This window comes from Artemia franciscana, unplaced genomic scaffold, assembly GCF_032884065.1.
Source record: "Artemia franciscana unplaced genomic scaffold, ASM3288406v1 PGA_scaffold_168, whole genome shotgun sequence".
Lineage (NCBI taxonomy): Eukaryota > Metazoa > Arthropoda > Branchiopoda > Anostraca > Artemiidae > Artemia > Artemia franciscana.
The window spans coordinates 191,986-210,735 of NW_027062638.1; the positions used below are offsets into that span (position 1 = coordinate 191,986).

General features: G+C 34.1%; 1 protein-coding gene across 2 annotated transcripts in view; it reads left to right on the forward strand.

Annotated features, from left to right (window-relative positions):
* Positions 1-648: 648 nt before the first annotated feature.
* LOC136041352 (uncharacterized) overlaps positions 649-18,750 on the forward strand; it is a 96,709-nt gene continuing 78,607 nt past the window's right edge. The window contains exons 1-2 of one of the 2 annotated variants that reach the window (XM_065725996.1): positions 649-733; positions 6,492-9,521. In XM_065725996.1, the coding sequence (XP_065582068.1) occupies positions 6,523-9,521 (2,999 nt within the window). In that variant the 5' untranslated portion in view covers positions 649-733; positions 6,492-6,522. Of the gene's footprint in view, positions 738-6,491; positions 9,522-18,750 lie in introns of both variants that reach the window. The other variant, XM_065725995.1, reaches the window with a different exon arrangement.

Below are 18,750 nucleotides of genomic sequence, written 5' to 3' on the forward strand. Positions count from 1 at the left end.
GTTATTTCCTTTTTATTTAGGTAATTATATTCACTGTATATCTACCTTCTCATTCTCCAATAATTTCATTTCTGTCCTATTTGTAGATGAAGAGTTTGTACTCATTTCCACTTTTAAAAGATTTAAAACAAGTTGAATTTAATCTTGAACTGATGGATTTTAGGAATTAAAAGCCTTAAATATAAGGGGAAAATGACCTGAGCAAATGAGCAGAATCAGGAATCTTAGAACATTATTCAATTTTGCCATTAACTAGTTGCACTTATTTACTTGACGATAAGGTTTCAAAGATAGTATATTTGCAAAATTATAAATGTGGAACATATTATGAATTGTAATGGACCGCTATTTTTCTTGTTTTCCGCATGTTAAAAACGACCATGGATTAATCTAAAGAAAACATATCTGTTCAAAGTAAAGAGTAAATTTTACACTTAAAACGAGCAACAATTTTAAAGCTACTTAACAAATTAACTGAATTACAAAACTTAATTACCATTTTTTCAAAATTATCTGGGGCAAATACCCCCTTCCCCTCAACGACGCAACTTGTAAACAAATTAGAAAAAGAAAAACAAAAATTACAAAGTTTAAAGGGTAGGCTCAGCGTAAATTAAAATTTTATAACAATAACTTATAGATGGTACGCTCATCTTTCGCTATTATCATCAAAAGTTATAATGGAGGAAATGTGAAATTTCTTGACCTAATTTAGATTTTTTTTTTACTCACTGTAGGTATGATTCATTCACTTCGAATTATATTAGATATTAATTGTCTTTGTAACACTAAATGGTTCTGCCTCTCTTTATTTCAGGAATAATGATTCTTGAGGCCATTGACTCCTCTATTTGTCCTGGACTGCTTTACTTCATTAGTGCACTTATTCTAAGCTATATGATGTCCAATACAAAAAACAGTTAGTCAAACTTGAAAAATTATATTAAAGCTTGGGTGCATTGCCTGTATTGTGATCTAATATATCACTAGACTTGCAAAATGTTAATTATAAAAAAAATCATCTGGTCAAGTATGATGCTGCCTAGGCCTCACAAAACATGGAAACATTTGTTTGACTCAATTACCTGTGTTAACGTTATATTTCTATTAAAGAAATGTAAGAAATTTTGTTCCTTTGTTTACATCAAGGTCAAAAGTCAACACCTTTGAAAGACACTAGTCTACATTATAGGCTACAAAACTAAATTAGGCTATGTTGAGCCTAGCTAATGGTGTATGCATGCTCTCTTGTAGGCTTTAAGTTTAGGAAGGGTCCAGATGAGAGACTTCTTTCTGTATTAGAATTTAGATGAATTAAATGAGCAAAGATAGGCTATTTAATGGTAACATAGCCTTTGAGTTAAAGATACTGAAATATCCCCTACACCATGCCATTGGCTAGATGATGCTTTCCTTGTGTTTAAAAAAACCACAAACATAACCCTTAAAATGATTTCTTTTTAGAATCAAACTTAGCCTACTGTATTAATCTTAACTAGCTTAGGCTTACTTCTTATTTTTTTGATATTTTACAACTTTGATAAAGGTCTATATAACAAGCTCCTATTGATCTGAGAAAGTAGTTGAGTTGATTAAGTAAAGTCAGTTGATAGCACTCAAGTTGAAGATGCTGAAATACCTCCATAAGCTATTCTTGTCATTTTTGACAAGTTATTGATCTACAAATTTTCAAACTGATGTATTATAAAAGGTCTAAAGTGATGTAGTTTTGGCAAAGGGAGAGATCTTTCTATTATTGACCTACAAATTAGATGAACATACCAATGGATGCCTTTTTTATGCTTTTTCCAAATGTAGGCTAAAAATCACTAGTTAGAAATCCAATTTTAAGCCCTTGAAGATGATGAAATATTTTTTTGAGCATTGAAAAAGGTTAAAGCAATGGTTAAACACTATTTGACTATAAATCCATTTTTTCAAAGTTACATCCTCTATAAACATTGTTTTTCACAATTCAGTCAGATAAAAAAAAATTGAAATCAATTTTGCCATGTTATGCATTCTTTTTCTGTTAGGCTTTTTATTCTATTACAAAATACTGTTTATGACATTGCGTCTAATATAATACAATTTTACAGAAACAGCCTAGAATTTTACTAAAAGCATAAGAAAAATAATTCTTATTTTCTTTTATCCATATGAATCAATGCCTATGGATTATGTAACTTAACAAAGTGGATTTGTAATATAAGTAAGTTTTAAACCAATATAACAAGTTTTCTCAAAATTGTGACCTATCTAGATCATTCTTTGTCCAGAATATCTCAAGATGCCAATTTTGTTGAAAAAATATGGAGCCATTTAAAAAAAATACATACACAATTATTGGTTAGTTATAAAGATAGTGTATATGTTACCGTGAATGTCTACAAATTGGTGAATGTCAACATTCACTGTTACTTTTTTTTCATTTTTTTTTAATACTTTTTAAAATACTTTTTTTTCTCATTGGATTTTGTCAGCATTGCAAGTCAACATTTTCAATTTAATGCAAGTTTTGATGATTACAGGCTAGGTTAGATTATGTATGGTTAGGCTGGGCTAGGTTAGCTTAAGTTAGATTCTTAACCCATTTCTGATATTTAGAACCAAATTTAATCTAATCTGACTTTAACTTTTACCATCATAGCTTGCATAAGACTGAAAAGCTAACTTGCAAAGATCATTAAATCCAAGCTGAGGAGAAGGAATTTTGAACATTCACCAGTGAATGTTATCATTAATCAGATTTTTGACATTAACAGTAACATGGACTTTGAAGCTGGTGCTATTCAATTTTCTATTCTCATAGGGATCAGCTTTTGTTTGCTCTGTGTTTAAGTTTTAATTTAAAACAATAAACACAGTTAGTATATTCAGCATGCTTCTTCTTCTTCCAAATTTGCAAAGTTACCAATATTGCTACTTTCCTTTATATAAATTCAATTTCTTAAATATAGGTTAAAAGTCTTGATTGTGCTCAAAATTTTACTACAATGACTCAATCACAATAAAGAAACTAAAGTGAAAAAAAGAGCTTGAAAATTCAAAATTAAGTTGTTTTTTTTACTGATGGAACTTGTATATAATCTTCTAAAATGTTGAAAAAACTGAAGAGTAGACATAGTATCTTGACAATATCTTCTCAGGGTATATTTTTAGTTCTGAATTTATTCCTGAAAGTTTTGTTTACATACCTCAACTACTTTCCTAGATAGCAAGAAGCCATAAACTATAATTTTACTGAATCTTTCTATTTTTATTATAAGTATGTAATAAAAAGATTGCTTTCTAGAAAGTTTAAAGTATCTAATATGTTTAACCAGATTGGCATTCAATGGTGTTCTATGTTGAATACTGAATGACTAAAGTGCCTTAATGTTGAATATGGGAAATTAAATGATTGGATTGACTTTGAATCATTGATGACCTGGAATCACCTTCCTTAATCATGCTAATAATTGAAAACTTTAAAGTAATCCATGCTTGTAGTCCCTTCTAGTTATAGCTCTCTATTGTTTCTTTCCCCAATGCTTGTCAAGGTTGTATTTCAAATGCTGGGTGAATATAGTGCACAGTTCAAATGCTGGGTGAATATAGTGCACAGTTTTGTCCTTTGGAGTTCAGATAGTTTGGTTCCAGCCATTTACTACTCTTCCAGTGTAATATATTTGATAATTCCTCAATTGTGAGTGTAGCTTTAAGATAGCTGACATGCTATGACTAGTTGTTTTCTGGATGTGTAGATGATCAACAACCTCTCCTGTTGAGTCAAGACATCATTGATCAGTGGTTATGTTCCAGTGACCAACAAACGTTTTTGTTGACAAACAGTGTTAATAAAAGTAACAATTAAAATTGTTGTTTGTAAAACTTGTTTGTCAAATTAAACTGTACATTTCAAGGCAAAATATTATATGGGTTGTCATAATGGTTGGTATATTGTATTGTGTCAGATTAACAATGCTTCTTGTCTACTAAGGTCCCTGTGTTGGCCATGCAGTGCATTGCTGCAGCATGATTTGACCTCTGGGTCCTGTATTACCAAGCTAAGGTCAAACCCACTGTGCCACCACAGGACAAGGGTTGGTATATTTTTTATTTGCTATGTGTTTTGTCTTAGATAAAATGCTAGAAGGCACTATTTTAAAACACCTTTCAGTACGCCTCCAAAGAGTAAATGACTTTACTCTTAAAAACTACTCTTTTTGAAAGGAGCATTAGAGTATAAAAACTACCAAAGTAAAAAGAAGTCCAATAGAAAATAACAAACCAATGTTGAAGTGATCAATAATGTTGGCATTTTTTCTAACAATGTAAAATTTCACATGTTTGTAAAGTATCCATGATCCACAGTTGCATATAAACCAAATAATTGTTGATCAGCTGTTCACACAGAAAAAAAAAACTGAAGATGGAAGAGTTATATCAGAGTTCTTAAGTCAGCAAAATGTTGCTACCAGATATGGAGAACTTCCAAAGCTGCCCATAGCAGAATTCCAAAAGCTGCCAACACTTTAGCTGCACAACTAGTGTTTTGACAGCTTTTCTTTGAGCATAAATTATTTTCCTATGTGCAAATGGTATTTTTAGATAAAATCTGCCAATAAATTTGAAAACTGTCTAGTAGCATTGCTAAACCACTTTTTGCACAGTGCATAGATGTCTAATACATCTTTTGACAAGGATATGTAGTTTAATCAAAGAGAATAAAGACATTCATTAGTTTATTCATGTAAAACACAGCTGAAAAACAATCATATTATTCCTCATTTCTGTCAAGAAAAATTTAGTTGTCATTTTTAAATCCAGTTTAACTGATATTGAGCTTTAGCAATATATTCACTGGCTTTCCAGAATCATGATGTATTTGATGCAATTGGTGATCAAAAAATAGGAATTATTTTTTACATTATTAAAAGACAAAATTATGCAAACATAATCAGAAAGAATTAATAGGGTGGGTTTTCAGACAAGGGAAACCAACACTTAGCCCATGTCAAATACTAAATTTAGTGTAGCAAAGAAAGAGAAAATATGTATTCATTGGCTTATTATTTTTTAGTATCACTTAACAAAGCTAAGTTAAGTGTTTGCAATGTCTGTGGGTGTCTTCAAGAGGCTGGCCAAGCATTTGATTAATTACATCTGCTTTGTTGTTTTTATTAGCAAATCATATGCCAAGCTTGATTTAATTAATAGAAGTCAAATTTTTACTCAACAGACAGGAGCTGGTATAAAGTTTAATGACAGGTATGTTTTAGCTACCAAAAATTTGTACATTTAGATGTACATCTATACACTATGCATACACATGATGTTCACATAGATGTAGCCTTGAATGGTATCTAAATGTAGTGAGACTCAAGTTACTTCAAGCAAGCCATTGGTCTATCCTTTATTTAAAAACAGGACAACATTACAACACTTTCTTATAATCCATTTCTTTAATAAATAAAGGAAATATTGAATATAAAATGCTCTGAATGTTCATATAATATAGAATAATAATATAATATGGAATAATAATATAATATAGAATAATAATATATAGAATATATAATATAGAATAATAGTTACCTTAAATTGCAGCATGGAAGGATTTTCCATCCTTGTGATGCTCCAGTGATAAAAAAAATCATTTGGTGTAGTTTGTGGTGATCTAAACTCTTGTGGAGGATTCTGCAGCTTCTCAATTGTAAAGGAATTCCTGGCAGAGCCATTCCTTATCAAGGTGGGACTAGAACGTGTTGGTTGAAGTTACAAAAACTGTTTCCTCAGACTGTTGATTCCACAGATTGATGACTCTTTTGCTGAAGAAATGTTTCTACATTCCATGTCTGTGTCTGCTACATTTCTACATTTGCCAATATATACATATATCCTTTTTTTCTAAAAAGAGGAACACACATTAGCATTATCTGGTGCTTTATCAATGCTATAGAAGGAATAATTACTTTTATTTGCCTGAGAACTAGATTTTATGTATATTTTGCCAGCATTTGTGCGATGAAGAGTAATGATTTGAATTTGTCTCAGATTATTTATGTAGTTATTTACTTGTTTTACCCCAGAACACCTCAATGCTAGTCACTTGATTTACATCAGAACTGTTCACAGGGAAAGTATTTTGATTTTGGATAATTGTAACTGCAACTTACAGATTTGGTTTAATAGTCTAGGTAGTTTAATTGTAGTTTAGATATTAGGGCAGTTTGACAATGTTTGAAACAGTTTTGTTTGATAAACAATCATCATGTTAAAGATTAATATGCATTTCTAAATGAAGATGATATAATGTGTGTGTGCATGTGATGGGAGGCTGTAGATTGTTGTAAGTTTTAGAAAACTCCTGGAAACATTTTTAGGTCAGACGTCACCAACCCCTTAGCATTTTAACAATATTTTAGGCTAAAAAAGAAAAAAACAAGGAAGAATGATAACATTAAAAGGAAAAATAAACATTAATGTTGAGATTTATTATTTTCTAGGTATCCAAAGAGATTGGTATGGTTTGAACAGATGGATGCATCAGAATTTCATGATCTGTTCTTTGGAAATGGTTGTGATTATCCAACCAATGATACTTCTCAGTTTAACAATGAAGAAGGTGCTCAAGATGCATCTACATGGGACTTTGATTTTCAACAGCTTCTTGGTGATGACCATACTGGTGAACAAAATGAAATACCAGTTGTGACTCCAACACTTCAACACAACAGTCAGTTGTTAAATAGCTCTGTTGATGAGATTGAAAAAAACTACTTGAAAAGCAAGGCTCACAAGGAGAGTGAATTGTCATTGCAGTTTACACAAGAATTGCCAAAATTCAATACCTTCAGCAAATACCAAGAATCTGGTAGATTTTACAAAAATGATACTCCTCTGAGCTTGACAAGTCCTAATATTCTAAGTTTAAGTGCTGGTTTTACATCTAAACCAGATTTAGGTAGTTTTAGCACTAAACATGGTAACAACTTCCAAAGCCAGCCTATAACTCAGCATTTTTCAAAGAAGAGTAGTCCCTACCAGCAGCCTAATAGCAGTCCATATCAACCCCTAGCAGCACTTCCTGAAAGCCCATATACAAAACAATTAGAAAGTCCATATGGATCAGTGAAGTCTGACAGCTCATATAAAGCAATAGAAAGCCCCTATAGTACAGGGAAGCAAATTGAGTCTTCTTTTGGAGCAACTAAACCTGTTGGTAGCCCCTACAGTTTAAATAACTTCCAAAGCCAACCCATTACTCAACAATATTCAAAGAAGAGTAGCCCCTACCAACAACCTACTAGCAGTCCATATCAACCCATATCAGCACTTCCTGAAAGCCCATATACAAAACAATTAGAAAGTCCATATGGATCAGTGAAATCTGACAGCTCATATAAGGCAATAGAAAGCCCATATAGTGCAGGGAAGCAAGTTGAACCTTCTTTTGGAGTAACTAAACCTGTTGGTAGCCCCTATAGCTTAAATAAACCACTGGAAAGTCCATATAGCATGAACAAATCAGTTGGGAGTCCATATGGACTAGCAAAGCCAGTGGAAAGTCCATGTAACATAGGGGTTCCTAGTAATAATGCTTACACTTTGACTCAAGAAAGTCCATACAATCCAGTCAAGCCTGTAGGAAGCCCTTATTGTGGACAAAAGAGCAGCCCCTATGGTTTTGATCTTATGCATAAATTGGATACAGTTTACCAGTGTGGGAAACCAGCTGAGACTGCTTTTCCAAAGACTGTTGAGGGTTCATTTTCAAAATCAGTTGAAAGCCCTTTTTCAAAGTCAGTTGAAAGTCCATTTTCAAAATCGGTAGAAAGCCCTTTTTCAAGACCTATTGAAAGTCCATTTTCTAGATCTATTGAAAGTCCGTTTTCAAGACCTATTGAAAGTCCATTCTCAAAGCCAGCTGAGAGCCCATATAGCTTTCCTAGATCAGCTGAAAGCCAAGCTGTATTGAGTCAGTCAGTAGACAGTCCATACAGTATGCCTCAATCAGCAGAGAATCCTATTCTATGTGGCAAACTTATAGGAAGTCCTCACAGATTGTCTAGATCTAATGAACTGCCCAATATCTCTAATCATCCATTAGATACTAGTTTCAGCTTGCAAAGTTCATTAAGTTACAATATGCTTCCTTCTGAAGGAACTGACAAGTCAATAGACTTGTTAACAAAGAATGTTGAATTAAGTAATTTTCAGTGTGAAACAAACATGGGACTGTTAGACTTCTCATCAGCTACTCCTGGAAGTTCAGTATATATTTCTAGTAGTCCCTCTCGTATTCCTAACAATCCCAAAACTCCCTTAGAAATACTAGAAAATAATCTTAGTGATAATTTTGGAGCATCTGAAGCAGATCCAGTGGTTGATGATATAACACATTTGATCAACAAACAAGTCGAAAATTTCACTGCTGAGACTTTAAATGACAGTTTCTGCTCTACAACACCTGATGAATGCAATAAAACAGATGAGTGCAATAAGTCTGTTGAGTGTGATATGATTATTCATGAGTCTCTTAGTTCTTTGCATGCTACTAGCCCTGGTAAAACTATTACTGAAGGAAAGACAAATGTAGAACCAGAAGATGCAATTCCTTCTCCTTCAGAGCCAGAAGATTTATCTAAAACAAGGTGTTCAGTGGACGAAAAACTTGAAGAGCTTTTCAGAAATGAGGAGAAAGTAACAACATGTCTTGATCCTATTGATGAGGTTGAGCGCAAGTTGGAAGCATTGCATAACAGCTCTAAACTTCCGGTCAAAACAAAACCTACTACTAATTGTATAATGGATGTATTCCAAACCCCACCAAGTACTAGTTCTTCTCCCTGTGATTTATTATCGGTTCCTTGTGATAGGAGTAAACTGGTGCAAAATGAAAACAAAACAGATCAATCTTCTAGTGCAATGCTATCTCCTTCCTCAAATGAAGGTGATGTGAATCAAAGAGTTAAAACATGTTCTTGTATTCTTTGTCAGGAGCATTTTTCAAGAAGGAAGCACAGAAAGAAACGAAAGCGTGAAAATAGTTTACATTTCAAAAGTGAAGTGTGTTCAGATAAGGTGGGCATTAAGCTCAAAATATCAAGATCTACTGCTAGTGAATCTTTTATACCACCTATACCTGATCCTCAAGTAATCCTCAATGAGACAAATTCAAAACATCAACCTAATCTGAAAACTGAACCAAAATCAAGACCTCATCCTGATTATAGTCTGATGAAACCAGACTTTCTAAAAAAACCTCTAGTTAAAGAGAAACAGAAGAGAGTATCTAGAAAGAAAAGAGCAAAAAAAAGAAAGCCTGATTCAAGTGAAAGTGAATTTGAAGATTGGTCTTTAAAGGATTTGCAGGGTTCAGGTAAACATGTTCCTTGTAATGTGCCTTCAGAAGCCTCTGAAAAAGTGCGTTTAAGCCAGCAAAGTCCATGGGCCACCCAGTTGCCTCCTGGAATCCTGGAAAGGATTTTCAATGAAGTTACGGAAATTGAAGGTTGCCTGCCATCCCTTGTAAGGTGAGTGTTTTTTTTTAAGTTCCACTCGGTAAAAATGCATGCCTAGAGGAAAGGAATGTAAATTCTTCCTTCCTGCAATTTGGGGTTTTCCCTCAGTAATATGTGAATGGATTTTTGCTAAAGTCAGAAATTGTTGGCTAAAAATATACGGTTTTAAGGCATTTGGAGGCTAGAAATAAACCTGCTACATCTATTGAGTTCTTAGAAGGATCTTAACCTGATAGAGATTTTCAGAGAATGATTGAAAGTGTGCTATTATCCCTTGCTAAATAATTTTCTCTTTAAATGTGGATCTAGTCAGCCATATATTTTTAGTGTAAAAAAAATGTTCAGTCCTCACTGCAGTTCAAACTTCCTCTCAATAATATGTAAAAGAACTGATGCTGAAGTTCAAAAATTTGGACTCAAAATATGATTTTTAAGGGATTTGCAGGCCACAAATAAACCTGCTACTTCTATTGAGTCTTCAGAAGGATTTAAAACATAGTACAGATATTCAGTGAATGACTTGAAGTTGAAGGTTGACTATCATCCCTTGCTAAACAATTTTCTCTTTATAATGTTGTTCCAGCCAGCCAGAATTGCTGCAAAATATTGTGCTGTTTTAAAGGGAGGTTAGATCAAGGGAAGTCAGGTTTCAGACATATATAAGGAGCAATCTCGAGTTTTTGGGATTGCTGTATTGAACATTTTTCATCATATTCATTTTTGTATTTTCTTTTTGTATGGTACATGTTTTCTCAAAAAGGATTTATTTTGATGGAAATTTGATTCTTTTTTTGATAAACTTCTTAGAAATGAAACTGAAAGCTGACACAGATGCAGACCCCCCCCCCACCCGTTCCTGTACGTGTCACAGAAGTTTGTCTTTGCATATACTCTCCGACTCTAAGAACAGATATTTTACCTTCTTGTGAATCAAAATGTTTTGTTCTTTCTGATGCTCAGAGCTTCATACTTGATAACCAATGTGGTGCAGATTCAAAGCTTTATTTTTACTGCCATGAAGTTTTGTCAAGGAGAACTGGTGAGGTTTTAAAAATGTGATATTGCTTGGCCTCCCTTTCTAAGATCCACTCAAGGTATAAAGTAATTGGCAGAAGAAAATGTGTTGCAATGAAAATAATGCTTGCCACAATATAAATTATACTTGTTGACAAAATCATGTATGACGACTGTGATAATTATGTGTCCTGCTTGCAATTTATTGATTTTTAGATATTTTATTGATTTTAGATTTTAGATATTTTACATACTTGAGCATTGTTCAAATTTTAAGCCTTAGAGTATCTCAGTAAAATTCAAATCCAATTGTTTTACTTCGTTAATTGAAGGCTTGTGCAATCGTATGTACCCTAGAAAACTTAGGAAAAAAAATATGAATTAAATTTTTAATGAAAAATACCTCCATTTTCAGTTATGGAGTTTTGATTATAGCAGATGCTAAGTTCAAAAATAAGAATTATTTTAGAGGAAAATGGCATTGAAAAGATATAGAAGGTGTTATTTTCTTGATTACTGCAGAACATAAAAATTGTGCTTTGAACTTCCATACCTAAAAGTGTGCAAGATAAGTTGTTGAAGAGTAGGCCTACCATTCAGGCATAAGCAAGTTCTTGTATGCCTTCTCTTTTTGGCCCTTTCTTAGGCTTTGTATTCTTTACCTCTAAAAGTGAAGGTTTCAAATAAATATCAAATTTAGCAAAGCTCTTTTCTTTGAAGAAAACATCCAAAACGTCGTTCCTGAACTGAGTTAATGATTTCTTCTGACATCCTCCTTGCAATAGGCCTAAGGTAGGCTAATTGCAATTGATTGTGGTGTCTTTGGTATTCAATATGCATGTTCTAGTATTGAATTGTGTTCAAAAAAAAAGTCATATAAATCAATTATTTGCCTTTTGGGGCCGAATATGCTATATTTCCACCTTTTACAGAAAATAATTTATTGATGCACTATATTTACCAGTAAGCTAATAATATTTTTGTTGGTTTCAATTTTTTTTGAAAGAAATTCATTTTGATGCTTGAATAGTGGTAGATAGAGCACAATAATTATGGTTTCAATAAGTCTTTTCTAATTAATTATAATTATGTAGGCTACATGATTGAACCAGGCTTAATTATTAAACTTCTTATAAAATATTTAACGTATAAATATGAGCCTGAAATCATGTTCAAATGCTATGGAATTTAAATAGAATCTAGAGAGTGTTAGACACGTATAATATGTCAGCCTACTTTTCGCTACAGTTTTCCAGGCTGAAATATTCGGAAGAGATCAGACAGCTAGAAATTAAATTATGTCCCGGACATCTGCTTGAGTTGCATTAGGTTCATCTTCTTTGCACGTTGACGGGTCACCTCTCTCTCTGTAAGATGTGCGGTCATCTGCTTGATTTCAAAGTTACTGGAGGTTGTTTCCCAAGTTGTCTTGCCATCTCTTACTTGGTCTGCTGGGGTGGTGGCTGCTGTGTACTCTACAGTCAAAAATAACTTTCGAGAGTCGCAAATCCTCCATCTCGTGGACGCGGCCCAGATATCCAAGTTGTTGTAGGCGCACTCTCCTGGATTATTGCTGTTTCTGCTTTGACTGTTCCCAAAGTTCTTGGTTAGAGACTACGTCGAGGTATGTTATAGCGGCTATACAGCGAACATATTTTGTTTCGATTGCTGAAATTTTCGCTCGTCCTTCAGTTTCAGAGTCCACGTCTCGCAGGCGTATAGGGCAACAGGAACGATCAAAGAATCGAAAGTTGTTGCTTTATTTGTATTGGTAAATGTTTATTTTTGAAGAGGCGGGGCAGCCTCATTGGAGCTTGTGTGCTTCCTAATGCAAGTCTTTCCTTTTTGTGTTTTCATTGCAACTTTATCCGATTTTAGTAGGCTACCTAGTTATACAAATTGGATGACTAATTCAATTTTCGTCTCTTATTGTGTCATGAACGGGAGATGGGATGGGATCTCTCGTTGTGCACACGACTTTCGTCTTCTTCAGAATAATGGTCATGCTGAATCTATTTGCTATGGATACTAGTTCATTAGCTTGGCCCTGTAATCTTAGTACAATTTTAGCAAGCATATTGACGTTTTCTGCATAAACTGGGGTTTTTATTGAGACTGCTAATGTTCAGGCCTACTTTGTTTTATAATAGGGTTAGGATAGTGTGCAAGAACAGCTTGAATAATTGGGGGAGAAAGAATGTCACCCTGAAGCACACTTGAAACTGTTGCAAACTCTTTTGTTTGGCCTTCTGGTTTCCGAACGTAGCTGCGGTGGTTATTGTACATATTTTGGATAATATTGGTTAAATTTTCGGTCATACCATAGTGTGCCAGAATGTGCCATAGCCCGTTTTACCACAAAAAAAATCAAAGGCCTGCTTTAGATCAATTCATTGTTGGATGTCTCTTCCGAACTCGAGATACTTTCCCCCAAATTGTCTCACTGCAAAAGTCTTATCCGTGGAAGATCTTCCACGGCAGAAACTGGTCTGACAATCAGTGATGATGTGGTCTGTGATCGCTCGATTTGGTTGAGGAGAATTTTTGTTAGAATTTTTATCTGGGTGACTGGTGAGGCTAATGAATCGGCCTATCTTATGGAACGGTATTATTGCCGCTTTTGCCCATGTTTTTGGTAAATGGCCTGTTGTTTAAATAGCAACAATCACATCATAAAATATTTTCTCTAGCATTGCAAAACCAAATGTAAGTAGTTCCGCAGGTATACCGTCAAGGGCAGGTGATTTGTTATTTTTGAGCCTGTAGATGGCATCTTTCACCTCACTTAATAACATTGGGGGATTGGATTCACACACAATTTTGGAAATCCTGATAGTACAGTAGGGTTGCTCATAAAGAAGCAAAATCCAAGCCAGACAACTGCTTAAGACGTCTCTTATTCTAGAAAATTCATAATGTTTTCAGTATTTACTTAGTAAAAGATAACAACGATTTTTCTTACCCCAAATACAAGAGAAGCAAATAATTGGTAGCCTGTACCAAATAGTAGAATATGTAAACTCATCCTTGCAACGGTGATCAAAGCATGATGGTCCAAATGACAGGGTAATTTGAACCTGATTTTTCTTTAATGTGTATCACAGCACTAAAGTTGTCAACCCACGAAATTTTTAAATGGTATTTGCTTGAACGGATTTTTGCACAAAAATTAATGTCATATACTTTCATCTGTTTATTAAGGAATATTTGTCTTCTTTTTCAATTTAGTATGGAGACGCTTTTGCTTAATATCACCACTGGACTAACATTTGGAGCCCTCCAGTGTGCTGCTGCTGTTGTGTTCGAACTTGAGTTCTGTGTTACTAAGCTGAGATCAACCCCTCTACGCTACTATAGGCGTATAAATAACAGTTCAATTAGGAAAGTCCATTTATTTGACAGCAAAACACAAAAAAAATATCTCTTGATATTTCGGTCAAATACACACTGGCCATCTTAATAACACGAATATAAACTAAAATATAAAATAATAAAATGTAAAATAATATAAAAATGTAAACTAATAGAAAATATAAACAAATATAAAATAATATAAACTAAAATAATACAAATAGAACGTCGATATTTGTACGAAACAAGACATTACATATCGTTAGCGCTCTTATTTTTGCATTAAATAGAAAAACAAGTTTTTTGAAATGAAAGTAAGGAGCGACATTAAAACTTAAAACGAACAGAAATTACTCTGTATATGAAGGGGGCTTTTCCTCCTCGACACCCCGCTCTTTACGCTAAAGTTTTTTTATTGTTTTAAAAAGTAGTTGCGAGAAAGAATCAAACTTCAGCGCAAGGAGCGGGGTGTCGAGGAGGAAAAGCCCCTTTCATATACGGAGTAATTTTTGTTCGTTTTAAGTTTTAATGTCGCTCCTTACTTTCATTTCAAAAAACTTGTTGTTTTTATTTAATTTCTGAAAGTTTTTGAATTAATGCATGTCTGATTTTGGCTCTCCGTACATACAATATTAAAATGAAATTTACATATTAATTCTTTTTTTGGCTAAATGGCTTTCTCTTATTTTTGATCAGACGATTTTGAGAAATAAGGGGTGGGGAAGGAGGCCTAATTGCCCTCCAATTTTTCGGTTACTTAAAAAGGCAACTAGATCTTTTAATTTTTAACGAACGTTTTTATTAGTAAAAAATATACGAAACTTAAGAATTAACTTACGTAACAAACTTTTATATTCTTATATTTTTGATTATATATATCAGGGGGTAGGTCCCCTCGTTAATATCTCGCTCTTCACACTAAATCTTGTTTTGTCCCAATTCTTTAAGAATGACCCCTGGATCAGAAAGGCCATAGAACAAATAGTTTAAATTACTTAAAATTTTATTAGCATAAAGAGCGAAGTATTTATCTCCTCCTAAATACCTCGCTCTTTATGCTAAAGTATTTTTAGAACCCCTTATATGCGTAATAATCTCGGTTCGTTTTAAGTTTTAATGCTTCTCCTTACTTTCAATTGAAAAAACTTTTCATGTTTATATTTTCATTTTTTTTCAATAGTAATGCTAGAAAATCCTGCACCCTTTTCATTGAATTTCTCTTCCCCCATGAAATATTCCCCCAAGGAAAGATCCTCCCATATAGCCCCCTCCCCTGGACCCCACACCCAAACCAAAAAAATCCCCCTGATAACGTCGGTACACTTCCCAGTAACTTGCAGCCCCTCCCCCAGCGACTGTGGGGGGTAAGTCATCCCCAAAGACATAGTTATTATGGTTTTCGACTATGCGGAACAAAATGGCTATCTCAAAATTTTGATCCGTTGACTTTGGGAAAAAATGAGCGTGGGAGGGGGCTTAGGTGCCCTCCAATTTTTATGGTCACTTAAAAAGGGCACTAGAACTTTTCATTTCCGTTAGAATGAGCCCTCTTGCAACACTCTAGGACCACCTTGTCGATACTCGTAACTTTTGATGACAAAGCCTGAATTTGATGAAACTTATATATTTAAAATCAGCATAAAAATCTGATTCTTTTGATATATCTTTTAGCATCGAAATTCCGTTTTTTAGAGTTTCGTTTACTATTGAGCCGGGTCGCTCCTTACTACAGTTCGTTACCACGAACTGTTTGATAAGCATTTACAGACGCTAATCTTTTTCGGAAAATCAAAAACTTGATTTCTGGGTTTCCGATCACAAGTTGATTTTTGTTTCCATGGACCAACTTTTTACTATCACTACGTAGAAAGGAGCAAAGGAAAAGTTCTAATTTTTTGGTAATAGGACCAGGTAACCATCTTAAAATCTTAACAAGCTTTGATTTTAGTCCAACTTTGATTTGAAAAAAAGTCTCTTATTGCTCGACAGCTGGAACAGAGGATCCCTGTCGAAAGCAGAAGTATGGCTTGATGAAAAGAAATATTGGCTAGATAGCTTCTGATAGACGTCTCCAAAATAGACTATAATACACCTCTTCAACTCACACACTCTATATTTGGGCTCAATTATATATACTTGCTCAATTAATTTACAAAATATGAAATATTTAATATTAATTAATTTAATAAAAATTAAATATTTTATAATAATTAATATTAATATGAAAATATTAGTGAATCAAGCAGAGTTCCACACTTTTTGTAAAAACAGCGGAGGTTAGGCCCTTGCCGCGTTCTAGCAACAATCTAATATCGGCAGCACTTCGAAAATGGAAAGTATGACCAGACCAGTGTTGTTCCTGCAGCACAAATAATGTTAAATTGACAATTTTAACATGAATAATCAACAAACATAAATAATTCAATAAATTGGCTACAGTTAATGTATAGAATAAAACACCTAAGAATATTAAATTCCTTTAAATGTTTTGGTAGTAGAAAGTATATAGGCAATTCCAGATCAAAAACTGCTGGATATCGACGGTTTCATTTATTGGATTGTGTGTAATAACATATAATAGTTGCAGTAATAGCTGAAACCTAGTAAAGAGCGAGCCACGGCCCATATTTGCTCGAAGCTTAAAAAACTGTCCATTAAGAAAACTGCTATTTGTTCATCAGAAATGGTCGCTATTATTTATTGAGTATTAATTGTAAAAGTATATTGCGAACACAAATTTACGGGAATTTTTAAAAAGAGTTGAAAATCTTGGAGTTGATTTTTACAATGCCCCCTCCGTTCCTCCCAGGTTTATATCCCTGCTTTTTAGTGGTACCTCTTTAGCTACCCACTAAACTGTGAACCATAGCACATGGTAAGCGATCTTTCGTAAACGCGCTTTGAAAAACAATTTTTAATGAAAAAATTGTAGTTTGAAACTGAGTCCGAAATGGTAAATAAATTTCGAATAATCTTAGTATTAATTTAAAAATCGTGTTAGATTGAAATGAAGATTGCGCCATCAGGATTGGTCTGGTTGAAAACCTTATCAGAATAAATTACAGTCCCCCACCTTTAACAGCAAGGGAAATGACAATTTTCTATGGGAAATACTGACGTGTCTCGTTTTTTTTCAAAAACGTTTTTTGTGGTACCAGATCACAATTGTACTTAAGTAGTACTTGAGTTTAATTACAGAACTTGTACCTAAGTAGTACTTCAATTACTACTTAAGTACAACTCTACTAGTGCCATTTCTGGCTCAGTCATATCTAGTCGTATAATAGAAATAAAATAAAGTCATATAATAAAGGTGTTATGCAGTTTAAACAAATAATTAAACCATGAAAGACAGTAGAGCTCCGCTTCTTTGAACGTTAGTTATTTTTAAACAGTAACAGTACCACATGTATCCAGTTGACGAAAGTCATCCAACAGTCTACCAAAGTAACTAATTATGGGATTCTAGGTAGTTCTAGTAATTCTTCAACGGGTAATTCCTTTGTTTTCCACTTAGTCCGAACTACACTGTTCTAGTTCAAGAAACATTGAAAGAAGTGTAGCCTCCCTTGCTCAAGGTTAATGATTTGTCTTCTTGTGGAGATGCTGGTAGTGGGAATTTGCTTTTAGCACTGCTAAGCACTCCAACCTGAGGTCTTCTAGCAAATTCCTTTCTGGAGACAAAATGGATCCTCCAGTTGAAAAAAGTCTTTCAACAGGAGCTGAAGATGACAATACACAGTTTTACCTTTGAAAAACTTGCCACACATAAGGATAATCCGTAAGAACGCAAAGGTCCCTCCGTTTGTCTCCTAGAATCTGCAATACTTCAATTTTTGCTTTGTTAACTGCAAAGTTAGACTATGATGAATCGCTCTCCCCTTCTGAGAATTGATAGAAACCATTACTTGAAAAGTGGCTGGACTTGTGGTCATCAGGATCACTTGTTCTCATCCTTTTAACCTCCTCAACCAACATTGCTGCAGCTGCTTCTTTCCATCTGTTGGAGAATATTTTGTTCTTGAACTTGGGCGTGCTGCATGTTGTGAGGACGTTGTCTTTGCAGTTTTCGACGGAGCCCCCCAGAAAGCTAAACCACCGCTCAACACCATCTAGTAGTGCGCTAACCAATGGAGTAGTGTACTTCACAGACTGCTTGAGCTTCATCAGTTTTTTCTGAAGGCTTTTGATTTTCGGGTAAATGCTACCAAAGAAACATTTTTCTTTAAGAAAAATTTTTCAAACAGTGTTTTGCCAAGTTCTGAAATCCTATCCCTTTTGAGTCTTGAAATTTCCTTTTTTGAAAAATCTTTTTCCGTAAAAAAAGGTTATTCCATTGAAGAACAATTACTTGGGAGAGATTACTTGAAAGTACTTACGAATTCATTGGTACTTGAGAGTCGCAAGTATCTATTTATTTTACTTAAGTATTTAGTACTCCAGGAAGAATGTACTTAAGTAAAACTCAAGTCCCTTGATTTTGTACTTAAGTAGTACTTGAAGTACTTCCCAACACTGATAAAGAAACATGATATTCTGTTCATGGGACCGATTCCTCGCCTCTGTTGCAGTGCAGAAATTAACGACCAAAAGGTTTAAAACGTAGCTATGGCACCAGATATAAACCGAATCTGGAATGTGGTTTTCAATGTGAGGAATAAGTCTGTTAAATTCGCTCCACATGTTAGAAGCACAGCAAACAATTCCCCAGCTATCTTCGTACTTAGGACCATGCTCTTTTATATTGACTTGTAAAAGTTCCTTCATACCCTTGCTGCTGAAAATTTGGACAGGTATGGCAGCAAAGAGCCGTTCTTGAATTTTTTCATCTTTCATGTATGTTAATACGATGGAAGTCTCGTCCTTTATCCCAGCC